The sequence below is a fragment of the Apis cerana genome, linkage group LG2 (genome assembly GCF_029169275.1).
Source record: "Apis cerana isolate GH-2021 linkage group LG2, AcerK_1.0, whole genome shotgun sequence".
Classification (NCBI taxonomy): domain Eukaryota; kingdom Metazoa; phylum Arthropoda; class Insecta; order Hymenoptera; family Apidae; genus Apis; species Apis cerana.
This window is the reverse complement of record NC_083853.1, coordinates 15,348,382-15,373,995: the sequence shown is the minus strand read 5'-3', so window position 1 is coordinate 15,373,995 and position 25,614 is coordinate 15,348,382. Positions and strand designations below refer to the sequence as shown.

The 25,614-nt window shown below is 38.0% G+C and overlaps 3 protein-coding genes across 6 annotated transcripts in view; 2 read left to right on the top strand and 1 right to left on the bottom strand.

The window, feature by feature from the left end:
* LOC108002819 (uncharacterized) overlaps nucleotides 1-17,947 on the top strand; it is a 34,619-nt gene extending 16,672 nt beyond the window's left edge. The window contains exons 3-8 of one of the 2 annotated variants that reach the window (XM_062071689.1): nucleotides 3,108-3,250; nucleotides 3,313-3,530; nucleotides 3,624-3,850; nucleotides 4,048-4,374; nucleotides 4,551-10,437; nucleotides 10,518-17,947. In XM_062071689.1, the coding sequence (XP_061927673.1) occupies nucleotides 3,108-3,250; nucleotides 3,313-3,530; nucleotides 3,624-3,850; nucleotides 4,048-4,374; nucleotides 4,551-10,437; nucleotides 10,518-12,355 (8,640 nt within the window). In that variant the 3' untranslated portion in view covers nucleotides 12,356-17,947. Of the gene's footprint in view, nucleotides 1-3,107; nucleotides 3,251-3,312; nucleotides 3,531-3,609; nucleotides 3,851-4,047; nucleotides 4,375-4,550; nucleotides 10,438-10,517 lie in introns of those variants that run through there. The other variant, XM_062071690.1, reaches the window with a different exon arrangement.
* On the bottom strand, nucleotides 17,936-19,850 carry LOC108002818 (cell division cycle protein 123 homolog). Of its 3 annotated transcripts, XM_062071703.1 has the most exons (8): nucleotides 19,499-19,759; nucleotides 19,361-19,413; nucleotides 19,195-19,286; nucleotides 19,004-19,111; nucleotides 18,711-18,933; nucleotides 18,488-18,610; nucleotides 18,157-18,416; nucleotides 17,936-18,066 (listed from the first exon to the last, which is right to left on the bottom strand). In XM_062071703.1, the coding sequence occupies exons 3-8, from the start codon at nucleotides 19,222-19,224 to the stop codon at nucleotides 18,004-18,006; spliced, it is 807 nt and encodes a 268-aa protein (XP_061927687.1). In that variant the 5' UTR covers nucleotides 19,225-19,286; nucleotides 19,361-19,413; nucleotides 19,499-19,759; the 3' UTR covers nucleotides 17,936-18,003. The 3 variants fall into 3 exon arrangements, with proteins under 3 accessions (XP_061927687.1, XP_016920193.1, XP_061927686.1); XM_017064704.3 differs by having other exon boundaries at nucleotides 19,195-19,413; XM_062071702.1 differs by having other exon boundaries at nucleotides 19,195-19,850.
* On the top strand, nucleotides 19,841-24,091 carry LOC108002817 (uncharacterized). Its single transcript, XM_017064703.3, has 4 exons — nucleotides 19,841-20,310; nucleotides 20,404-20,684; nucleotides 20,766-21,066; nucleotides 21,164-24,091. The coding sequence occupies exons 1-4, from the start codon at nucleotides 20,307-20,309 to the stop codon at nucleotides 22,774-22,776; spliced, it is 2,199 nt and encodes a 732-aa protein (XP_016920192.1). The 5' UTR covers nucleotides 19,841-20,306; the 3' UTR covers nucleotides 22,777-24,091.
* Nucleotides 24,092-25,614: the final 1,523 nt, after the last annotated feature.

Genomic DNA, 25,614 nt, shown 5'->3' with positions numbered 1-25,614 from the left:
GCTGGAGATACAAAGAGAAACAGAATGGGAGAGAGAGAGAGAGAGAGAGAGAGAGAGGGAGGGAGAGAGGATCCGTCTCACTCAGAGAAGAAAGCAGTCTATTCTGTCCTTAAGCTTCGTTTTTTCCCCCCTTTGAATTGTTTTGCAACGGCCTTTGTCTTTGATATCATTTCTCTTTCTCTTTCTCTCTCTCTCTCTTTTCCTACTATTTCTTGCCCTGTCGAAACATAATTTGCCTTCGATTCACGAATGAAAATCTTCTCTCGTGAATTTTATCAAGGTATGGTGGATAGTCGCATCTCTCTTCGATTTTAAAATATCCGATCTGCTTAAGTTCATACGAAACGTTTAACCGTAATATTTAATGCGATAGATGGCGTTCTATGATTACGAATAGAAGAATAATTCGTTTCGAAAAGAGATCGCTAATTATTCTCGATCAATTTCGAACCTTTCGATTGCTTTCGATTCACGAGTGAAATTTCTCTAGTGAGAATGTTATCAAGGTATTTGGATAATCAGACGCACGATCTCTCTTCGATTTTAAGATATCCGACTTGCTTAAATTCGTACGAAATTTTTAATCATACGTGAGACGATAGATGGCGTTCTACGATTACAAATAGAGGAATAATTCGTTTCGAAAAGAGATCGCTAATTATTCTCGATTAATTTCGAACCTTTCGATTGCTTTCGATTCACGAGTGAAATTTCTCTAGTGAGAATGTTATCAAGGTATTTGGATAATTAGACGCACGATCTCTCTTCGATTTTAAGATATCCGACTTGCTTAAATTCGTACGAAACTTTTAATCATACGTGAGACGATAGATGGCGTTCTATGATTACGAAAGAATAATAGAAGAATAATTCGTTGTTTCGAAAAGAGATCGTTGACTATTCTCGATCAATTTCGAAGCTTTCGATTGCTTTCGATTCACAGTGAAATTTCTCTCGTGAGAATGTTATCAAAGTATTTAAATAATTAGACGCACGATCTCTCTTCGATTTTAAGATATCCGACTTGCTTAAATTCGTAATTCGAAATGTTTAATCGTACGTGAGACGGTAGATGGCGTCAAGAGCGTCACGTTCGATGATCGCGACGATTAGGAATAATCCGATCTTTCGTTTTCGCTGATTGTTCTCGATCAATTTCGATTGCTTTCGATTGACGAACTTCTTTCGTTTGAATGTTATCAAGATAAGACGCGCGATTCGATTTTAAAATCTTAACTTAATTTAAGTTCGTACGAAACGTTTAACCGAAACGTAAGACGATAGATGGCGTTCCATGTTTACGAATAGAAGAATAATTGTTTCGAAAAGAAATCGCTATTCTCGATCAGTTTCTATCGAAAGCCTTCGATTGCTCTCGATTCACGAATGAAAACCTTCTTTCATGAAAATTTTATCAAGGTATGATGAATAATTAGATTTCTCTTCGATTAAAATATCCGACCTGCTTAAGTTCGTACGAAACGTTTAACTGAAACATAAGACGATAGATGGCGTTCGATGATTACGAATAGGAGGATAATCCGTTGTTTCGAAAAGAAACGTTTTCGCTGACCGTCTCGACCGATTTCGAAGCGCGTGAATGCAATACAATTCAACTTTCTTCCGCCACCTTGCGAGCAACAGTCGATGGATGTAAGCGAGTGGGCCAAATCTTCGGAAAACGCGCTACTCCAAATTTGCCTTCGAGTCGAGTCTCTGGAGCCGAGTGGCAGTGGAGTGGAGTGAAGTGGAGTGGGGGAGAGGCGCGTAAGCTCGCGCAAACATTCGAATCGGGAGAGCGACCCAAGTTGCACCGTTCGATGGAATTCGATTTGATAACAGAAGGAAGTTGATAGAATTTCAGCGAAAGGCTGTGACGGGCCGCGTGTATAAGAATTGCATTATTGAAAAGTTCCGATGTAAAAGTTAGGTATCGGAAATCCTTCACGCGCGACGTATCGAATTTCTCTCTCTCTTTCTCTCTCTTTCTCTGTTCGTTCTGTCGGTTTCCGTTACAGGGTCACGGTTATACGTTACTTCGTTACGATGACAGAGAATTAGAGAAAACTAGAGAAAGGAAAGAATGAAAAAGATCGATATTAATAATCCTCTCGATTCTCGAACGATTTTTTTTTCTTTTTAATTTATACGAGCCAAGGAAACGGAGACGAAGAAATTTGATCGAAGTGTGCGAGAGAGAGAGAGAGAGATGTAAAATTCGAGGGACGAGATAGCGAGGAATAAGCAAAGAGATATATGGAGGAAAGGGAAGGGGAAGGAAGATTTCTCGATGCTGCAGGGTGGTTGCTCGTGAACGCCGCGCGGAAGTTGCAAATGGGGAAAGTTACGCAAAAGTAAGATCGGCTGAGTTGGCTGTAAGTAACCGATGGTTCGGCTCGCGAATGGAATGCCTTCGAAATTAACTCCTTTCCAATTGAAACTTTTTTCTTCGCAGAGTTCCAAACAATTTTTCCATCGATTTTTTTATTTTGTTTTTCTTTACCCGCGTTTTAATCCTGTACGTTGTTTCCTAATATCCGTTAATTCTTCCTTCCTCTCCCCCCTCCCTTCCTCTTTTCCCGTTTGTTTTCGGAACGTGAATTGATTCTTGTCGAGAGAGAGAGACGAAAACCTCTCGAGTCAAGATCCGCTGAGAAGTTAACCCCTTTATTTACAAATCAAATAGCGCATTATCGGCTAGTTTCTCCTTTCATTCTCGCTCTATATTCTCGTTAATTGGACGAAACATCGTTAAGAAGCATCATAGATTTCCGTTTGCTGTTGGTTTATCTCTCTCGTAAAGCGGTAAATTTTCGTTCGAACGGGAATCTTTCTGAGCGTTCAACTGCCGATATTTATCGAAAGAATTAAATTGAATCGCTAATTTTTTTTCGTTAATTAGATTTCGTTCGTTTCATCGTCGATCGATCGATCTTGGCCATCGAACTTTGCGACGATCTATAACTTCTACAATCGACGAAATGAATCGTAACGAAACCTGGATTAGTCGAATCATTCCCTTTCCCTTCCCCTTCCCCCCTTGTGGAAAAAGCCCCTTCCAAACGAGATACGTTTCCACTTGTGTTTAATCGACGGCTGATTTGTAGGGGCTTGAAGCGACACTGAGTGACAGCAAAAAGAAGTACGGCGACAAGGTGAATGCACTTCTGTCCGCCTGGGAGCATGTCACCAATTTCATTCCTGGGGCAACGCCAGAGGCCACCCAGTCTCTCATAGAATGGGCTCACAAGTGAGTACACTCGCGGATCGAACTCGCCAGCCCCTTCTTTCGCATTCCCGCTTTTTCCACAGGCACACGTTGAAATTGGTACTGCGCGGGGAGTGGCCCAAGTTGTCACCCGCGACGAAGACCCACCTCAGTGTAACGTTGCAGAGGTGCGCGTCCCACCTGGTGCAACACCCCGCTGCACCCTGGTGCACTGCCCTGATAGCTCTGGTGCACAATCCATGGACTCATCCAGCTCTCGACAGCATACTTAACGGCCAACCGGATTCCGAACATGAGGAGGGTAAATTTCTCCAAAGTTCTTACTCTTGCCCCTTGAAATTCCCCCCACCTCCCTGGCCAGTTTTTCCAATAATAATTAGAATTCGATCGACAGAATTCTGCTGTTCGGAGAAAGGTGAACTGCTTACAATGAGGTTGAAAATACTTTGCGAGGACCGCTGCGAGGACATAGCGGTGAACCTCGCCGCCGCCTGCGTACGCTCTCTCCGGCGAAGCGACCGGTTGCGCTCCCTGTCCGACTCGCATCACGTTCATTACATGATCGACGTTTACATTGTCCTCTTGTATAAATTGAAACGCACGCAAGATATATTCGCTCAAGTGAGTAGCACAAGTCCATCCATTCGCACACGGGGTGACAGGTCCCGAACACGTGGGGATCCATGGACGATGACGGCGATCCGTGCGAGATCGTCCCTTCCCCCCTCCTCCCCCTTCCTATTTTTTATCTTCATTTTACTTTAAACACAAAAACATGGCATGAAGCACGAGGTGCAAGAATAGCGTGGATTTTTCAGTTAAAATTAATGGATCTCAGCGACGGATTGGAATTGGTCCAACGGCTCAGCGGCGAAAGACCCACCAAGTACGGAACCGCGCGAGTTTGGAGAAATTCTATAAAAGCTGCCGAATTGGTCGCGCAATATCTCGTTACAGCCGGTATGGTGCGGCCCGTGCCGGAAACGGGCGCCAACATTTTGGAACAGATTCTAAACTCTTGGGCATTATTGCATTCGAAATTGAAGGACGTCGAGCCCACGTTACCCGGGATGATAAGGAAATTGATCGAGCCTGCGGAGAGCGCCCAACACATCTACATCTTTTGCGCGGTGCTCGTTAAACACGTAAGTGTATTTTCTTCTCCCCCCCCACGCCCCCACTTTCCCCTCCCGCCCCCCTCGAGACCCGTTATCGCTCGAGATCGAAATCGAGGAAAACCGGGGGAAACGAAGGAGGAAAAAAGAGGTTTTATTTTTGTTTTTTTTTCCTTTTTTTTTTTTTTTTTTCTCTCTAATTACAGTTCGGCGACAGCGTAAAGACCCTGGTGATCGAATTGTACATAAGGGCGTTGACCACGGACATGAACGAATTGGAGAGTCAAAAAGCGAAGTCCGATACGGAAAAGGTCCGCGAGACAGCGAAACGTTTGAGCACGCAATTCCTTAAACTGGCCGACGTTGTTGGGAGCAATATCGGTATCGCTCGAGAATGCGTGCTGACGGCGTTCTCACTGCATCCGACCAGGGCTTGTTACGATAGGATTAAAGAGATGGCTGTCGCGTGCGGGAAAACGAGAGCGGATGGGACGCAGAGCGATAACAGCGTGGTGGTCGTTAACGAGAGAACGTTTAAGCACGCTCTGGTGGAGGGCAGTCATTCTAGCACGGGATCTGTGATGATGGTGAAAAGGATGATCGATAGTAATAGCGGGGAGAGGAAGGACGAAACGGCGAGAGGCGTCACCGATTCACCGCCTCCCACTTTATGCAACTCTACTTCGTTGTTTTCAGTGTCGCCCGGCTGCCCGGCCGCAACTGGCGTGGTAACGGCGTCGATGAAAAAAAGTAGCATCGACTTTCAGAACGGGCAGGTGAGCAAGAGCTTCGAGAGGACGGATCAATTGTTAAAGAGCCTCCTCACGGCGAAAAGGGGCGAGGCGGCGATGATCTCGGGGAACGACAGGTGCCCGTTGCACCCGAGGAGGGATCCGTTGTCGAGCGGCCCCCTCGGCGAGCTCTGCTTCAATTGCGGCGAGTTCACGGGGAACGACATATCGTCCTCGAGGAGCAAAACGCCCGAGGCGAGCTCCCCGGCGAGCCCCGGCGCGAGGAACGTGGAGAGGACCCTCGACGCCCTGATCCTGATCAAGGGCGACGCCGTGACGGGTTCCGCCAACTACGACGAGAAATCCGTGCCTAACCAGGTGTTGGACGCGGAGAAGCTCGGCCTCTCCCCCCAACTTTGCGACGACCTGGCCGTGGTGCTGAGCAGCCCCCGTTACCACATGCTCAGCTGGGTGCTAGATTGGAAAGAGTTGAACAGCCTGTGCGAGAGATACTTGGAGAACGCGGAGGAGATGAGGAACACGAACAAAGAGTTGAAATACCTCAACATAGATTACTCCCAGTTCAAGGATTGGCCCTCGGAGGACGACACCAAGGATATCTTTTTCGGGATCGAGAAGGGTTACGAGCAGTGGGTCGATCTACCGTCGGACAACTCGGAACAGTTCGGTAGCTTTCAGCCGGCGGGTAATTACAAGAGGTCCTCGACGAGGAGGAGCCTCGACGACACCACTACCACGGACTCGGACAGCGGCAGCGTGATGCGGATAAGAAGGACGGGAAGGCAGAGGAAGGTCCACAGATTGGAATCGTCGGAGAGCGATTACGACAGCACGGAGCGTAAACCGAAACACTTCAGGAACAGGGTCAGCTCGATCTCCGATTCCGACAGCAACACGCAGGACAGTCAAACGGACAGCCTGGGCAGCGACGGGTGTCGGTTGGAGGTGAAGAAGAAGGCAGGCGGGAACAAATCGTCGTCGGCCGGCAAGGAGGCCGGGAAGAAGCTCCGCTCGAAGGGAGCCAAGTTGACCGTCGACTCGGTGTCGCATTTCCATATGCTGGTCAACGAGAACGTGCGGCACGCCAACACGAACGAGGACGCGAGCGGTTCGGACGTGAGCAGCAACGATATCATTACCCTGTTCTCGGCCGACATGGACGAGAACAAGCGGGAGACGATAAAGGGCTCGGCGTACACGGCGGCCGCCCCTTTGATCATCACCGAGAGGAGGAGCGATCCGGCGGTGCTCAAGTCGTTGAGGATGTTCAGGCCGCAGAACTCGAAGAAACCCACGAGGATCTCCCAGATACTGCAAAAGAATCTTTTGAATAAGAGCAAAGACAATAATAATTTAGAGAATAGCGCGGCGAACAACGTGACGAAATTCGCACCCATGCTGAGCACGTTGAACTTGAACCCGAAGATCGTGTTGACGAGGGCGGACGAGATCGACAGGAAGTTGATTCGGGCCAAGAAACAGCAACGATTGAGCAGCGGGGATATAACCAGTGAGCTAATCAATATACAGAAAAACATGCCGTTCTCGCCCAACAAGAACACCTTGTCCACGTATCACCATCAGAAGCAAAAGGGGAACGGGGCAGCGATTATCGGTAAGACGGATTTGACGCCCGCCGACGGCCGGGATCTCAACACGAAATCCAACTTGGGTAAACGAAAGTTCGACATTCTGGCCAAGGCCGTCAGGGACTCGGACATCTTGGCGAAGAACGTGCCAGGTCTGAACACGTTGGACATGATGGTGCCGCCGAGAATGCGGCCCACGGTGAACGTCGTCCAACTTTCCAGAAACATTCCGCAGAGCCCGAACTCGGGCTCGGTGAACAGCGGCAACACACCTCCCAGGCCGAACAGAACGCCAAGCGTGGCCGGCAATATTCAGTTACCCGGCACTCCCTCCTCGGGAGGCCACGACAGTGGCGTGGGCATGAGTCCCGCCGGTCAAACCCCCCCACCGAGATCCTCCGTTCTTCCCGACGTCGGCGAAGAGACGAATCAACCGCCCGACAACTCGCCCACCTCTTCCACGACCACCAACGTTTCCGGCCAACTCGAGTCGGACTCGAGCCCCCGAACGATGCCGATCCAACGGCGAAACCAGCAGAGTCAATCGCCCAAAAAATCCCCGTCCCCCTGTTCCGCCGTTGTCGCGACGACGACCGCCGTTACCACCACCACGAGTTCGGGGATATCCTCGACCAACATCGCGTCCGAACAGTTGCAGATCGTTTGCAAACCGGACGGTACGTACCAGTTGGCCTCCGTGAATCCGAACGTGGTGTCCAATCAGAGGAACGTTCTCAATCTGCAAAATATCGAGGACGGAGGAGGAGGAGGAGGCGGTGGAGCAGGAGGAGGAGGAGGATCCAATTTTTCACGGCAAAACCAGAGAGGCGAGAACGGCGGGAACGGCAGGAACACGTACGAGAGATTGACGAAAGGGGGCGCGCAAAATTCCGGGCAGAACGCAGGCTTGCCGAAATTTCAACAGGCCTTTGGTAAAACTATATACACGCTTTCCACCGACTCGTCGAGCGCGAGCGGCGTGGCGACAGGTGGCGCCGCCTCGGCGGAAACTCTGGTACAATCGGTCTCTCCCCAAAAGACGAGTAATCTCTCGAAAGCTGTTCAAACGTCGGTGCCCAACGCGCAACAGGCGAGCCCGTCTACGGGGATAAACGTGCAATCCATCGCGAACATTCCAAACACGTTACAATTATCGACCACGAGTAGACAGATATTGAATATCGTTCAAAGCTCCGGGAATAACGCGAACGTGGTGGCGACCAGCCCGAACGCGAGTCAAACGTTGACGCAGTTGGTGCAAAGTGTTCAAAACGCCTCCCCCGGTGTCATATACACGCACAAAATTCCCGTCACTATATCGACCACGAATCCAAGCCAGTTGAACATCATACCTACGATATCGCACGCGAATTCGATACCGACCGGAAGGACACCTGTGGTCAAATTGAACATCATTCGAGCTCCTTTGAGGCAACAAAATATCACGGGAGCTATACAAGCTGTGCTCACCACACCGAGATTGCAACAACAACAGCAGCAACAACAGCAACAGCAGCAACAACAACAGCAACAGTCCACGGTTCGAACGGACAGTTTGCTCGGTTCCCCCATAGAGGTGCCGAATCAAGTGAGTTCGACCACTTTGGAACAATTGAGGGAGTTCGAGAGCGTGTTGGAACAGGTGAAGGAGAGGAGCACGATTCAACCGCAGTCCCATCAAACGATATCCACCTCGCCCACCACCACCGTACAAACGCAAACGACCACCCAACAACAGCAGCAACAACAACAACAACAACAGCAACAACAGCAACAAACTCAGGCCGGAAAACAGCAGCAAGTGTCCGTGAGCGCGCTAGCCCAACAACTGTTAATGCCAACCCAGCAAACCGGAGGGACGACGGGAAACGAGTTCGCGAGCAACGGTAACGCGACGGTGAATTTCCAACAGGACGTTTTCTCCCAAAAAGTGTCGCTCGCGTACGTGAATCAGAACGCGGGTTCCGCGGTTTCGAAGACGCCTAACTCGACGCCGGTCGTGGTTGTGACGAGTTACTGTCAACCTGCCGCCTCCCCCGCGTTGAGCGTCACCTCACAAAGCTCCTCCAGCCCGTGCGTGACACCCGCCCCGGCCCCTATCCCCCCGGCCGGCAAAACACCGCCCACCCCTCCCTCCTCGAAAACAGTGAAGAAGGCGGCGCCGAAAACGGTTAAAACGAGCGCGACCAACACATCGAAATCGTCCCCGATACCGAAACCTCAACAGAAACCGCAGGAGGACGAGCAAACGGCGCAAAGGATTTACGCGATTTTGGACGAGTACGCGGAGCAATTGCGCAACTCGCCCGATCTAAACAATAAACCCGCGCCAAGGAGGAGGTCGAACCCGCCCACGAATCCCAGCCAATCATCGAAAAGGAAGAAATCTAGCGCGAGCAAGGCGAAGTCGGTGGGCGGGCAACAGAATTCGGAGCTGAGCCCGAGCACGGACGATCTCGGCAGGACGATGGGCAGCGAGGATTCGTCGAGCGGGGTGGTGCACGTGCAGGACAGCCCTGCCGGTTTCCCCGCCCCCGTCGAGGAGCCGTCCCCCAACGTCGGGAGCGCGGCCGAGACGGTTAGCGCCGCGGCCGAGGTACGAAATCTTGCCACCGACTCGAACGACGGAGTCGAAGTGAGCGTGAAGAGGCGAAATCTGATATTCGCCGAGCCTGGGCCGGGCCAGCCGAGGGCGGTCATCGTGCAGGAGGCGGTGCAAGCGGGTTCCGTGTCGGTGAGCGAGGCCCTCGCCTCGGTGACGGGCAAGATGGGTAGCACTGCGGTCCTCGTCCCTGGCCCCAACTACATCCTTCCCATGAACCTGGTGAAAGGCGGCCAACAGTTCACCATAGTGTCGAGCGGGTCCAAGCTGCTCGCCACCGTTCCGGCGACCGTACGTGCCACCGGGAACGCGGCCGTTTCCAACACGTTGGTTCTCCAGTCGTTCCTCAACCAGGCGGGCAAGATAATCTCGCAGCCGGCCCAGGTGAAACAGGTGAAGATACCCACGTTGCAGACGTTGTCCGGGAGCCAGGCGTCGTTGGCCGGGGCGCAGAACGTCCAGGGGACGTCGGTGGTGATACCCCAGGGGACGGGGGGGAATCATCACGGCCAGTTCACGGGGGAAGGGGTGGTGGCGGAGAAGGCGGGCAGCGTGATAGCCGGGGACCTGGCCGCGGCGAAATCCGACGCAGTCGAATCCGGAGGAGGGAACGCGATCGTTGTCAACAAAGGGAACTCGGCGATCGGGCTGATTCAGCGTAACCTGAGCGAGGGTGGGGAGGGGGGCCAGCCGATCTGCGGGGTGATCACCAGCAATCCAAATTTGACGCTCCAAGGGGCGAGATTGTTCAACTCGTCCATACACAAATTGACCAGCCCTGGATTGAAGTCGGAGAACGTGGTGTGCATCACGCCGACGGCAACGATCGCGCAGCACAGCCCAGAGAAGAGCAACCAATCTCCCCAAGAGGGGCAAATTCACAACGACAAACACGTGTCCATTCAAACGGGTGCGACGATCGCCCTCGCATTCGCCACGCAATCGGACGTTTCCTTGTTGAACGACGCCGCTCAACAGCAGCAACAACAACAACAGCAGCAGCACCATCATCACCACCATCACCATCATCATCAGCAGCATCATCATCAGCAACAGCAAAAGGATACGAAGGATACGTCGACTGAGATAATCCCCGGTGCCAAGATCATCTCCCCAAAGACGGTGAAAAGAAAAATCGACGACGCGATGGGTACGTATATCGATCTTGGAAATCGATCGATGATCGATTGTGATCGAGCCAGGGTGTTGTAACGGCGTTTCTTTTCGCAGATTCGATGTCGACGATAACGGTTGGAAGCAAGCAGAGCGGAGGGATCGACGGGACGACGCAGTTTCTGGTGACTGGGGGGCCGAGCAGTTCCGACAGTCAAGAGTCTTCTGTGCAACAATCGAGCGAGGGTATCGAGGTTTCGTGCAAAGTTGGGAACGGTTTGCTGTACGGGAACGCGAGGTTGCAAGAGGCTTGGGAGCCAGAGGGGAAGGTGTCGCCCGACACGCCTTGGCGATACGTGCCCACGTCCACGAATTCTTTGAGCATCGACCCGTTGAACTCGAGATACTCGGACAATACGGAGAACGTGCAGAGCGTTCTGCAGATCATAAACAAGGGGCAGGGTATTGAAATGTCCGGCGGTCAGATATATCAGACGAACGCGAAAAAATATTTCATGAATCACACTCTGGAACCGTTCCAACAGTACGCGAATAAGAGCAACGTGATGAAAACGCCTTTGAATCCCAGATTGGACAGGGAGTTGTTGCAACAGAAGATGGAGAGGAAGGCGGCCGCCATGGAACGCGAGATGAAGTTGCAGAAGAGTTTGTCGGAGGAGTGCGAGGACCTCGGTGTGGACGAGCCGAGCACCAGCGACCTGTTCCCGGAGGCGGATCTTCTTTTCGACACGAATCATTCGCCGTCTTTCGACCACTCGTCCCAGGACGCGTCCTGCAGCCAACCGTTGGGCATGAAATCGTACGGCGGCTCCTACTTTCGTTCCCTGGATTCGTCGAGCGGGAGCAGGGACGCCAGTCCTATCGCCGATTTCAAGGTTAACGAGCGCAGGAAGAGCGGCGGCCAGAGGGGCAGGTCGGCGAAAGATTCGGCGAAAAGGTCGAGGAGGGAGAAGGGGGGCGGAGGGGCGGAGGAACTGCATCTAGAGAACCCAGCCAAACACATGCGATTAACGTTGGAGAACTTGAGCCAGGACGAGGCGTCCAACAGTAATTCCGACATATCGAGATTGTCGCCGACGAATCTGGCCTCGTTGGAGAACGATTCGTTGAAGGATCGTGCGAAGATCGCCTCGAGGAACGGCTCGAAGGAGGGCTCGCCCAGCAGCGTGTCGAGTATCCCTTCGAACATGAAGTTGGACATAGATCTAGATTCGGAATCGTTACCGCCGAGCATCAATGTAAACAACACGTCGGCAGCTAGCTCCGGGGACGAAAGCTTGACCTTGCTCAGTAGCAACACGGCGGACGTAACTATACCCTCCCCACTCTCTCCCATAGCCGGCCCGATGTTGTCGACGCACAAGTACACGTACACAAACAAGAAACGGATCGCGTCGAAGGTTACGAGGATGGATTACCTCTCTTGGGAGAGCCCGATGTCCGAGAGGACGAGGTCGAGCAGCGACGAGGAGGATTCGAGTATAAGCGAGTCGATCGGCAGCCAACCGGAAGAGAACGCTCTTAGCAACGGGCTCGAGGACAGCGTGCAAAGTCTCAAGTCCCTGTCGAACGAGCGACGTTGCAATTATTTGAAAAAGAAAGATAAATTGCAGGTGAATGCGAGGGTGGTATTGAATCGAGCAGATCACAAGGGTAGTCTGTCGAAACGAATTAAGGTGTCGAGCGAGTCGATCCAAGATTCGGTTATGGTTTCCAGTGATAAGGCATCCGAGCCCTCCGACGACGAAACGGGGAATATCGCTTTGGTCGAGCCGGACTGTCGGGCCAGGCGGTCGAGTTTGCGTGGCCACGTTAAGAAAGGATGCGCCTGTTGTAACGGATCCCCGGAGAGACCTAAAAAGAAGTCGGTCAAATCCGATCATCCGAGGTTAAAGAAACGATTGTCGTCGAAACAGGCCGGCAAGAAAAGGTAGTCCTAGCGTTCGAACGCTCGACGGAGCATCGCGTGTTCGATCTTGATAACAATGCTATATGCTTTTATTCCTTGTGGACGCAGTTGTCCAGTGACGAAGGAGCTTCCAAAACGTATCCGGGCGTATCCTTGTAAACTATGCCATACGAAAAACTTAGAATCGATAGCCAGAAAGCTGAATATCTGAATCGCAAAATAGATTTCGCAAATTCGAAAAACGATAAGAAACGTGCGAATCGTCGAATTTGTGTGTGTGTGTGTATATATATATATATAAAATATATATATAATATATATGAATATATATAAAATATATATATTATATATATATATATGTATACATATATATAATATATATTATATATATTAGTCGATATATGTATGAGGTTGTTGAAACAAACTTTTACGATATACCGGTAATTCGGAAATGCCTATCCTCTTATATTAGGCAAGATATAAGTTAATTGCGTGACATTCGCAAGTTCTTCGTTCAGTATGAACTTGCTTTATCAATCAGAGACAGAGAAAGAGGAAAGAGAGAGGGGAAGAGAGAGAGAGGGAGAGGGAGAGAGCGGAGGAACGATTGTTCTGTTAACGATTCTCGACAACAGTAGGTCATCCTCTTACCACTAGATGTTATTATAATACTAGATGTAAGATGAAAATTATAATGAATGGCAGACTTAGATTAAATCGTTAAGGATATTAGAGACGCAATCTAGTCAAAAAGATAAGGTTTACGGCGAGGAATAGGCGTGTTTTCGAAAAACGGAGAGAGTAAGCGAGATAGCATCAGCGCGAGAAAGGAGAAAAAAGAAAAAATGTAAATGAGAGAAGGAGGGAGAGGAGGAGGAATTTAGTAAGGAAAGGAAGAAAAAAATAAAAATAGAACGTATCCGACTGTCGATAGATCCCTCGCAGACTAAAGAATTTATAATTAAAAGCCTGAATTCATTATTTCTGTCTACTGTATCTATTATGATGATACTATTCTACGTTCTTTTACATGGTATGGTCAGACTGAATAGAGAAATTAATCTATAGATCTCGTTTGGTGGATTAACGTAGCGAGACGTGCATTGAATTCTTTGCCTTTTGCGTAAAGTTCTCGATAACTTAGTATCTTAACCTCTAAATCAAGATAGTCCTTGTAAATTGTAATGTCTTATGATATATCTTATGATATATGCAAGAGAGAGTGGCGAGAGAGACGATTGAAGACGGATTAATGGCAGAAAAGGAAACAAATACGAATAAATAAAGGTGAAGAAAAGAAAGGAAAAAGAAAATATCGAAAAAGGACGTATAAAATGAAACGAAAGAATATATATATATATATAAAATTAAGAGCAACGTTGTGTGACGAGCCGACCATACCTTGTTGTCACGGTGCATGTAAAAAAAAAAAGGAAAAAAAAAAGGTATCCAAAAAGAAAAAAACTGTACATTACGTAGATAATTCATTAAAAGTATAGTATTATATCGCTGCACTTTAGTACAAAATCGCTTCACCTTGTTTCAGAATGACAAGTTTATATCATCTTTCGGTGTGCTGTCGTGACGCGTGAATGCCTGCAATTTATTACAAACTATAAACAAAGAAGAAATTCTTGTAAAGGTTGTATAATTAAGCCATGAAACACTTATAAATTTCCGTACATTTCTTTCGCACCTTCATCATGGGGTGATCGGAAATTTTCCACGTAAAGATTAGAATTCGTTAATCGAAGCGTTTAATGTGTTACCTCTGGCGCAAAAACTAAGGATTAAGGATGTTGAAAAGTAATGTTCCTGTGAATAGTCTCATTTCGTGATACGAACCAAAGTGATTCCGTTTAGAAGCAAAAAGAAAAAAAAAAGAAAAAAAAAACAAAAAAAAGATAAAAAAATAAAAAAAAGTAATAATAATATTAATAATATTAAAAATAATAATAATAATAATAATAATAATATTAATAATAATAATATTAATAATAATAATGATAATAATAATAATAATAATAGTAATAATAACAATAACAACAACAACAACAACAATAATAATAATAATAATAATAAAGGAAGGAAACAAAAATAACTTGAAAGAAAAAATGGAAATGATAAAAAGGAGAAATGAAGTACGACATAAGCGTATTAAATTTATTATTTTTCTTATAATCCAATTGTAAATTGTATTAATTGCTTCGTTTTGAACGTATTATTGTAAGATAATTATCTTCTTCATTTTCTTATTCTATCATCGATTAGTAAAACTCTACCTCGTGCACACGTCGATCATTTTTCATAATTCTCATCATTGTTTTTAAGCAATTTCTAATTGACTTACATGTCGAAGGAATCGCCCGCTGTAACTTGAACGATTTCAAATAATACCTTTCACTTTGAATATTCTGTTTACGCAAAGTGAAAGGTAATATATAGACATAATCTAAGTACAATTGCTGCTCCTCGAAAATTCGAATTTCTGTTGGAAAATACTTCGTCCAAATAAATCTTATTATGTCATTAGCAATAACAAAATGCAAACAAAAGTTAAATTTAAAACCCAATATCTTATATACGTTGATATACGTTTTACTAGGCGCCTTTACGAATTTATCTGTTTTTCTAACTTTCGTTGTCTATCTTCTTCCATTCTGATCACTCAATGACTTGTAAATAATGTACATTTAAAATTTTTCGACTCCCATTTGAATCGCTCAACGAATAATCCTAAAACTTTTTCAGCATAATCCGACGAGTTTCCAGCGGAGCGAGTCGACAAGAAAAATCAAGTTAATGTTATTGTCTAAATGTAAGTTCTTATCTTCCTGTACAGCTAAAGTGATGTAAAAAAAAAAAAGAAGAAGAAGAAGAAGAAAAAGAAAGAAAGAGAAAAAGAATGAAAAAAACAAAAGAACAAAATAAAAATGAAATATAGAAAAAATGAGACGAACAACAAATAAACATAAAAACAAAGAGATAGAGACGTTAAAGAAATGCATCTTTATGTGTAGATGTAAATTTTGAAAGAACATTACATTAAAATAATAATAATAATAATAATACGTATTTTTTGATGAGATGGAGAAAAACATTACATGTAGCTTATACGTTAAAGCAAACGAGCGAGAAATAGAAAAAAAAAAAAAAAAGAATGTGCATGTAGTATGAGTGAGTGAATGGAAGAGATAAAAACGAGAAAGAGAATACGATTGTCAGTGATAGCCTGGCCTTTTTCGCCAACCTTTAGTCGTACCAATCGCATTTATAATAGAGGGGTAACTGTAGTCTTCGTAAAAAAGAAAAATCATGAATGGACTTAAATAAAAGAATAAAAATCTAGAAGAAACACTTAAGAATAAGCAAAGTTTTCCAGGATCGAGAGCTTTTCAGGTACTTAAAAAAAAAAAAAAAAGGAAAAAACAAACATAAAAACAGAGAAGAAGACGAAGAAGAAGAAGAAGACGAAGAAGAAGAAAAAGAAGAAGAAGAAGAATAAGAAGACAGAAAAAAAGATAGAAGAAAAGAAATCCAAATCGCTTCACACTGGCCGTTAAATGATTAACTTAGAGTTTTTGTATCGTATGTTATTAAGACTACTGTTTTTTCTCACTCAAACCCTTGATATCAGTATTTGAGAGAACGATATTGTCGCGTCACTTTGATATCTTTAAATGAACAATATGAGAAAATAATATAGAAAAAAGGAAAGAAAAATTATTAAAAAAAGTTTGGAAAAAATAAATAAATAAGAAATGATAGAGAAAGGGCAAGAGAGAGAGAGAGAGAGAGAGAGAGAGAGAGAGAGAGAGAGAGAGAATGAATGTATGAACAAAACGGCCGTGCACTGCAAAACGTACATTCATTAAAATACATATTGTCATTTAGCACAAATCAGTTGAAAATCGAGAGATTAAATAATTAGAAAAGGACGGAAGAAACCGAAGAGAGACGAAAAGCCACATAAACCGAGGACGAAGTTGTTAAAAAAATAAATAAATAAAAATAAAAAAAAAACAGAAAAAAAAGGGAAAAAATAATATAGACACCAGTACAGTCATGTCCGAGAAAGGCAAGAGAATCATGAAAGATCTGCTTCTCTGTATATACATTTAAAAAATGCAGGAAAAAAAAATACGAATGAAGGGAACATTTCTTTTCTAGACATTACCATTATACATATGTACTGTAATTATATAAAACAATAATACATATTTTCGAGATACACGACCAGTCGGAAAATGTTTGTTCAATGAAGACTACGGTTCGATCTAACGCATCATTAATTATATTTAACGTAGAATCGATATTTACATGTGAATACACCCGCATCAGCATTTATATGTAAATATTTGACTAGCGTTAAGTGAAAAAAATTATGCATAAACTTGCAAACTTCGTAGTTTTCTCCATACGATTACATATTATTCCTTTGTAACTTCGATGAATGCTAAAGGCCTCGTTATTTTCACATATTCTGATACACGCATGTTTCGAACTGAAACTATTGAATTTAGACTTTTAAGATCGTTCTGCTGTTATAAATCCGTACAAAAACCATTGGTACAGTATAACATGGAAATTAAAGAATCTAAAAAAAAATTACATGATCTTATATGATATTTTATGAATTGATTTTGCCATTCATTTTATTCATTTAAACATTCATTTAAACTGAAAATTTATTTTCGAATTACCAATACATTTTTTTTAAGATTAATGTCGGAATATTAATATGTATTTTATAGAAAAATATGATTATAGTAATTTTCTTATTTTTTTAATTGATTGTATAATTGTATGATTGAGAGTCTAGTCGTAAAGAGATGAAATTGTAACTTAAATTTATAAATATTAAATGATGAAGTACTTGTATACACGTCATATACATCTGAACAGACAACCAAAATATGATTATACAATGAATGCGTACACTCACGAATTAAAATATTAATTAATTCTATAGTAAAGTTGTATGTTAGATAGTTTAAATATTTTTAACTCTTACTGTCGATATTGGCATCTAAACCTCTCTTAAATTTTAGTGAATAAATAACTATTTTCTTTTCTTTTCTCTTTCTTTTTAATAATTAATATATGAAATAATAGATATATAAAATTCATAAAAATTATATCGACAATTAAATAAATCATTAAAAATAAAAAAAGAATTGAAATAACATTTACAATTATAAAAGCTATTATCAAATATTTTTCATGTGCAAATATATCAGGAAATGTAAAATGTAAAATCGCAGAAATTGATAAATATCGATCAATGTAATTGCTCGCTCTTGTTGTTTTTTTGTCAGAAAATAATGAAGAAAAAACAAAAAAATACTCCGTGGATATGACTGTACAGCGTATTAATTTGTCCGGAGGTACATATATCGAAAATCCTTTTTCAAATCGAAGTATTAAGGATTGCATATTGTACATAAACAAGATATTTTCTATATAAAGGACGTCGCTCGGTAAGGCCGATGACTCGAAAAATATTGCAATATTATGATAATTCTTTTAAGCGGTAGGATAGCCTTTAATCGTTTTATGTAATGTAATGATAGAAGAGGGTCTGGCAGAATAAAAGTGAAAGTTCTGTATTTAAAAATGTTTTTTAAGTGTACAATTATTCACTTATTTATTTTTTTGTTTTTCAAATGTACATTAATCATATTCCAAACTATTAGAATTAACATTTTCGAATTCCTTTCGTTGATTTTCCACCTCCTTAAATTAAAAATATTAAATTGATTGTCGATAAATAAAATAATAATGAATAGGAACGAATTTTTTATTTTAAAAAAATCATAAACTTACTTGTTGAATAATATCTAATAGCATTGTATTTTCATTAGATTGAAAAAATTCATTTATTTCTTGTGGAATACAAAAATGATTTAGAGTTTTTGGTTGAATACCAATTTCTTCACCAATAAATCTAAATTCTGGAGTATTTTCTTCAAGATTTTGTAGTTCTTCGTATGTAAAAAGTGTTCCTTTGACAACAGATTCATCCAAAGGACCAAAATCAACTATTTTTACTTTTTCTTTTTTATATCGTATAACATCAAATGAATCTATATCACAATATATCATATATTAAATTAAATAAATTTTAACTTAACAAAGATATTCTATAATTACTTACAATTATTCAATGGAAATCTATCTTTAATACGTTCCATAAACAAGCTTTTGATATCTGTTTGAATATTATATTTTTCTGATTCATTATAACTATGATATTGTGATATATCTCGTTGACTAATTGCTAAAGAAATTCAAAATAAAATATTAATTCATTACAAATATTCAAATAACAAATGAATTATGAACATTCTAAATATTCTAAAAAATTTGTAATTTCTTACCTATAAGTTCATTTTGTATTACAAAACATCGAAATTCTGTACAGGGATTAATATCTCTCCATTTCTTTAATATAAGACAAGATTTTATAGGAGTTTCATAATCCAAATAATTTTTTGCATTATTCAAATCTTTAGCAATCCTATCTGAACTTTTTAATAATAAATATATTTCTTCTAATGTTTTGCATTTTAATGTTTTAGTTGGTGCAACCCAAGTTGCATCCTAAAAATAGATATATATACATGATAAAATTAAATATTTTCCAATAAAAGTCAAAAGATAATATTCATACCAAAGGTGAACTCCAATTACTTTTTATAAAAACTGCACCATATTCATCTATGACATTCTGAATTTGTTGACTAAATTGTGGAAACGTTGGTTGAACCTCAAATAAATGCTGATAAAAAATAATTTTCAATTATTTTTCATGTAATTATATTATGAATTATAAATAATTAAATTTATGAATTTTAAATTTACCTCATCATTTATTACTGGAGATCCATCCATCCATTCTGTATTTTGTAAAATTGAATTTGTTGCTTCAAGAGGTAAAATAAATGCATCATGTTCTAAATATTTAAGAACTTCATCAGGAATGTAAATAATTGTTGCTTTTAAAGAATCTTTACAAAATAAAGGATACCATGATGTAAAAGAACATTCAGGTTTTAAAATATTGACCATATTAATTAATGCCTAAATTGATCAAAAACTTTTATTAACAAACTGAATTTTTAATTAACATATTTATTAATTTAATAATTTCAAATTAATCATTTACTTGATTCTAATATTTTTTAAATTGTTTCGTTATATATGATATAAATTTTAGAATTTATTACGTATTTTTTTTTAATAATTTATTTTAAATATCACTGAAATAAAAATTAAGTTCACGCAAGCAGAAGTGTTTACTTAGTCACATATATATGATATGCAATATCAATGATGCCACTATTAATATAATTAAAACTATTATTTTGACATAACAAAAAATAATATATTGAAAATATAGATTTTCATAAAAAATTAAATTTATATAAATTATAATAAATGTTTAAATTTTCATAATTGAAAATAAAATTCAATTACAGTCAAATCACTATATAGATTGTATAAAATATAAAATGGCAACTGTACAAAGACAATAGGCGTCGATCTCTTTGATCATATTTTTCGTTTCTGTTATAAAAGATATAATATATTTTTATATTTAATTAACAAAAATATTTATATTTATTGAATAAGTTTTTACGAACATCAATTTCAACAAATTATGAATCAACTAATGTGAATTGATTTATACAAGTATAAATAATTTTGAGTAATAGTTAACCTATCATTATCGCGTAATTATTATCGCGTTTTTATAAAATTTATAACGGAAAAATAATTTAAAAATGATAAAAAATATCATTTTAAATAAATATTTTATAATTAAAAGAAATGAAAAGAAAATTACGTTGTTTATAACATATGATTTATTAAACGTGTCAACATTGATATTTTCAAACTCATGAGATTCGATTATATAAATATTCTAATTAAATTATTGTAGTGCATAATATCATTACATTTTTTTTAATAATATGGGTGAGCAATATAATTATTATAAGTTATATAATTACATTATTTAATAAAAACTCAAACTCTACTTATAAATTATAACTAAATTTTTTTTTTAAGTGATGGCAGGGAACGAAAATACATCTGGACCTTTAGCAGAAGATTCATTATCCACAAGATTACAATGGCTTCGTCAACGTAGAGAAGCATTGCAAGAAAAATTAGCACAAAAAAACAATGAGCTTAAAAACTTATGTGTAGAAGAAGCGGAATTGACTGGTGTTTTACCACCAGAAATTCCATTAGAACCTGGAGAAAGTCCACCAATATTCCGTAAAAGAATCGGAACAGCATTTACATATCCACAGAATTTAATTAATAAATTGAAAACAAATGAAGTTGTATGTTTCTAAAAAATTTCAAAAAATTAAATTAATATCTTGTTTAAAATATTAAAATAAACGATTTATTATTATTTTTAGGAGGAATCTGCTTTGGAATTAGAACGACAAGTTCAAATTGGTATAGTAGAAGCTGCTTTAGGAATTGTGAATGATCCTAAAGAAAGCAAAGCAGTACGTCGTAAACATAGACTTGTTTATCAACAAAGTCAACGTAGACTTCAAGAATTGGAAGCACGTTTAAATTTTCTAAGACAAAGTCGTAATAAAACACATCATTCAACACAATTTCAACACTCTACTATTTGTAATGCTCAGTCACATTTACATGCTAATGTGAAACATAGAACAAAGAAACCTCGACCACCATTAGATGGCACAGGTATAATAATTTTTTATTCCAGATTAAATACAATATCTGTATTGTTCCAAAAAAATCATATTTGCTTAATTTTACTTGAAATATATTTTTTTCATAGTCAATGACGTAAATACTAAAATTACAAGAGGATTGCTTCAAGAGAGTGGTATAAGTTTAAGTCCATTAGGATCCGAAGATAAATGTAATGCTTATCCTAATCATGGATATGACGATCAATCCCTAGTACCTAATAGTTATAATCATAATCACATCAATCCTTATTGTCCAACAATTTCCGATCAGCGACAAAGTATCAAAATAATTGAACATGATCATAACGATAATCAAAATGTTTATATATTGTCCGATCAATGTCGCACGCGAACATATTCTCATGGCAGTGGTAGTTCACGTACTCAAAATTTTTATCAAGATAGTGAACGATTGTATCGACCTTTACCAAATACATATACCGAAGATGAGCGACAATTACGCTATCGTCAATTTCAACAAGATCAAGTACATAATTATCAACAATATTCTGATCATAAACAATTGGATAATGATATTCAACGAAGATCTGGACAAGAATATTATGAAAGAGATTTTCGTACATTACATTATACGCATATACCTGAATTCCCAGTATATCATAAAAGTAATTCTCAATCACAATCTGTAATAAGACGAGATCGCGATATTAACACAAATAAAAATTTACGATATACAGATTCACCAAGTGAATCACAATTACCATCAGGTTATTGGATGCGATATGAAGATGAAATTATTTGGTGTACAGATGATCAACTTGCTTCAGATAGATTTGGCAGTTTAGATCGAAGAAAACGCAATGCTGTTCAACATAGTACTAATATTGGCACCGATATACCACCACGATATCGTACAGTATCTGTAGGTTGTAGTAAAAATTCTTCTTACATTTCATCTCAAAATACTTCTGTCCATTTACTTCCATTATCCGAACAATCATCTAGTAACAATAAAATGTTATTACGTACTCAATCTTTAGGCAGTGTAGAAAAATGGCAATCAAGTCATTTGCATGATAATAAAGATACAATGGATAATATTGGTAAAAAAGGAAAAGAAAAAGAATGGTATGAAACTTCTTTGGATTCAGGTACAAGTCCAGGATCAGATATCAATATAATATCATTGCATAAAAATATACATTATCAATCTCCTGTTTGCTCCAAATCATTCACTGGTGAAGACAAAAATAATTATATGCCTTCAGTTAATCATCGTAAAAGTGATATATTGATGGTTGAAACTGATCAACATTTGCAACCATTGTCTTCTCGTTACGAACCGACACATATAAAAGTGCTTGAAATTCCAGCAGAATCAAAATCACCGCAAGAAACGAATGAAGAAACAATTGTGTTGGGATCTTCACAGAATTGTACAATTGTACAAGCTGGAAGATATCAACCATATAGAGAAGTTACAAAACCTTTTGAAATGTCTGATTTCTATAAATATTCTACCAAATTTCGTAAAAGAAATGAAACGAATGGACAAAATATTTCAAGTGAAAGTCAAAATGATTCTCGAGGATCACACTATATTGGAACAAACGATATACTCGGAGAATCAGAATCAAATATTATACATAATGGCTCAATTGCTGGTTCAGTTCAAAAAAGAATTTATCAACCAGTTCAACGAATGACATGTCAACCTTATCTCACATCATTAAGATAATTTTTAATTGTCCATAAAATAGATATAACTTAATAGAATAATATGATACAAATAATATAGGCTGGACCTATTCAAAATATTTAAAATTCATTTTCAATTTTGAAAAATTTTGAAAAATATTGGTATGAAGAAATATATGATATATTGGTTGAAAAATTTTGTTTTAATATGATAATTATAATTTGAAATATTTTTTATAATTTTATATATTATAATCTAAATTTTATAGATTATAATATTCAAATTAATTACATTAAAATTAAGAGACCTGAAAAGTGCCTTATTTTTGTTAAACTTATTATTAAAATTATAATTAAAATTCAATTTATAACAAATATATTATAAGATAAATTCTTATATAAAAAGAAATTGCTAATGAATAATTTTTAACATATTGTATCAACATTTTCTAATATTAAATTACTTAGAAATTCTATTCTAGAAATTAGATTTTACAATTGATAATCATGATCAGGCTTAAAAATAATATTTTTTATAAAAAAAAATGAAGTAAGCCATGATCATGTTTATTGTATAAATAAAAAATAAAAATATAACTTTTTATAACTTTTATAATTTTACTTAATATTTATAAGACATAGCCGAAAATTATTTTTAAAATAACTTAAGAAGTTAAAAATACATTTAAAAGATAATGAAAATGTATTAAAATAATAAATTTTAAAAAGAAAATATATAAATAAGTAATAATTATAAGAAATAATTATTTAAATATATTTCAGTATATTATACATTTGTAAAAGTATTTTATAAGAATAACTCTTTTAATAAATTTCTGTATAATGTAAAATAAGAGTAAAGAGATAAAAAAAAAGATTTGGACAGAAAAGGAAAAATTTCCGATATATTAATTTAAATATTACACTTTAATTATATTTATTTAAAGAAAATATATAAACATAACAACATTCTATTTAATTTCGAAATATATTCTTATAATACATTTTACTTAATTTCGCAATTTTAATTTTTGTATTTAACAATTCAATGTACTCAGATTAATATTATTAAATTATATAAATATTATATATATAAGTTCGATAGATATGAATAATTCTTATTTTTTCTTATTTTCATTTAATCTTCATTACTTATTAAATATATTGTCTAAAATAATATAATATAATTTGTTAAAAATAAATAAATAATTGATTGATTTAACTTTATCTTTAATATTCTTTAATGTTTTCATTAAAAAAAAACAGTGTTATATTTTTTTATAATTATATTTTATTTACAAAACAGTTATATTGTTTCTATGAAAAAATATCTGTAAATAAAAAATATTCTTAAATTTGAGAGTTTTTTAATTCCTATATTTAAATTATCACAAAAATTGACATTCCAAATTAAATTTACAATTTACATAAATCTCAAAAGATACATTTTTTTTTATTATTCATATGATTCATTACTATTAAACATTAAATATTTAAAAAAAAATTCTTCCACGATATTCTTTTACATATTTATTTAGAGAACTTAAGCGTCCATTGTGTTATTAATAAATATTTTAAACAATTATATGTTTAATAATTTAAAATTATAGTAAATAGTAATTTTGTTAACTTCTATATTAAAATATATTAAAATATAAATAGTAATAAAAATTAATATAAAGCTGTTAATTTTGTTATATTTTTATATAATATTATGAATAACATCGAATAATATGTGCTGATAATAGAAGACTAAGAAAAGATTTAATGCCTTGTTTTACAATAAGAAATTTTTGTTTGATCATCATTTGTAAAATCATATTAATTTAAAAAAAATTCATATAAAAAATAGACAAAAACAATATATCAATAAAAAAATTAAAACCAATCAATAAATAAATTAAACAGGATTAAAATCTACATTATTTGTTTCAGTCAAAGTATATGTTTAAACTAAATTAATTTAAAAAAACTATTATTCTTATACATAACGCATATTTTTTTTCTTTGTAGAATAAAATATATATTAAAATGAATAAAATATAATAAAAAGAAAATTAAATTTTAAATTATATAGTGAACAAAATCTTATCTGATAAATTTTTTGATATAGTACGGAATAACAATCAATTAATTATACCTAAAATATAATTTACCATTTAACTAATTTCATCCTAAAAATTATCTTTCATACTATCACATAAATTATTATAAACTATGATTTTATACACTTAAATAGTGCAATTGCAAAAACATATACGCATAACATATTACATGAGCGAAGCATTGTTTTTCATTTTACAACTGCACTTCACAAAATGAATTAAAATTGAACTTACAATCAGACCCATTGGCAGTGTATATTTCCCTGCTTTTTGGACAATAACAAGACATACATTATTGAAAAACACATTAGAATCCATAAATTACATTCAATGTTATCAAACAACATGATTATTATTCTTACTGATAACGCATAAATTTTAATAATAATGTTAAAAAAAATTAATATAACACATGAAAGTTATATATTTTAATTACTTTCATATGTTTTTTAATTGTGATAGCATGTATTAGATGCATTAATATTATATTAAAAAGAATATACATAATAGATAAAACAAAAAATATAAGACAAGTGCTTTATATAGGGACAATATACAGAATATTCTAAATAGATTTATAAGCGACGTTAGCAATAACAATAAACACTTAATTATAACAATTCGCTATAAAATTAACAGTATAGAAATTCTATAGAAAATATAAACAATTTACATATTTTATCATGAAAAGATTGTTTGAAAAAACTTTCGATAATATTAGGTCTTATTGACGAACAATGTGATTATCTTATTCTTTAAAGACAACACTGAGG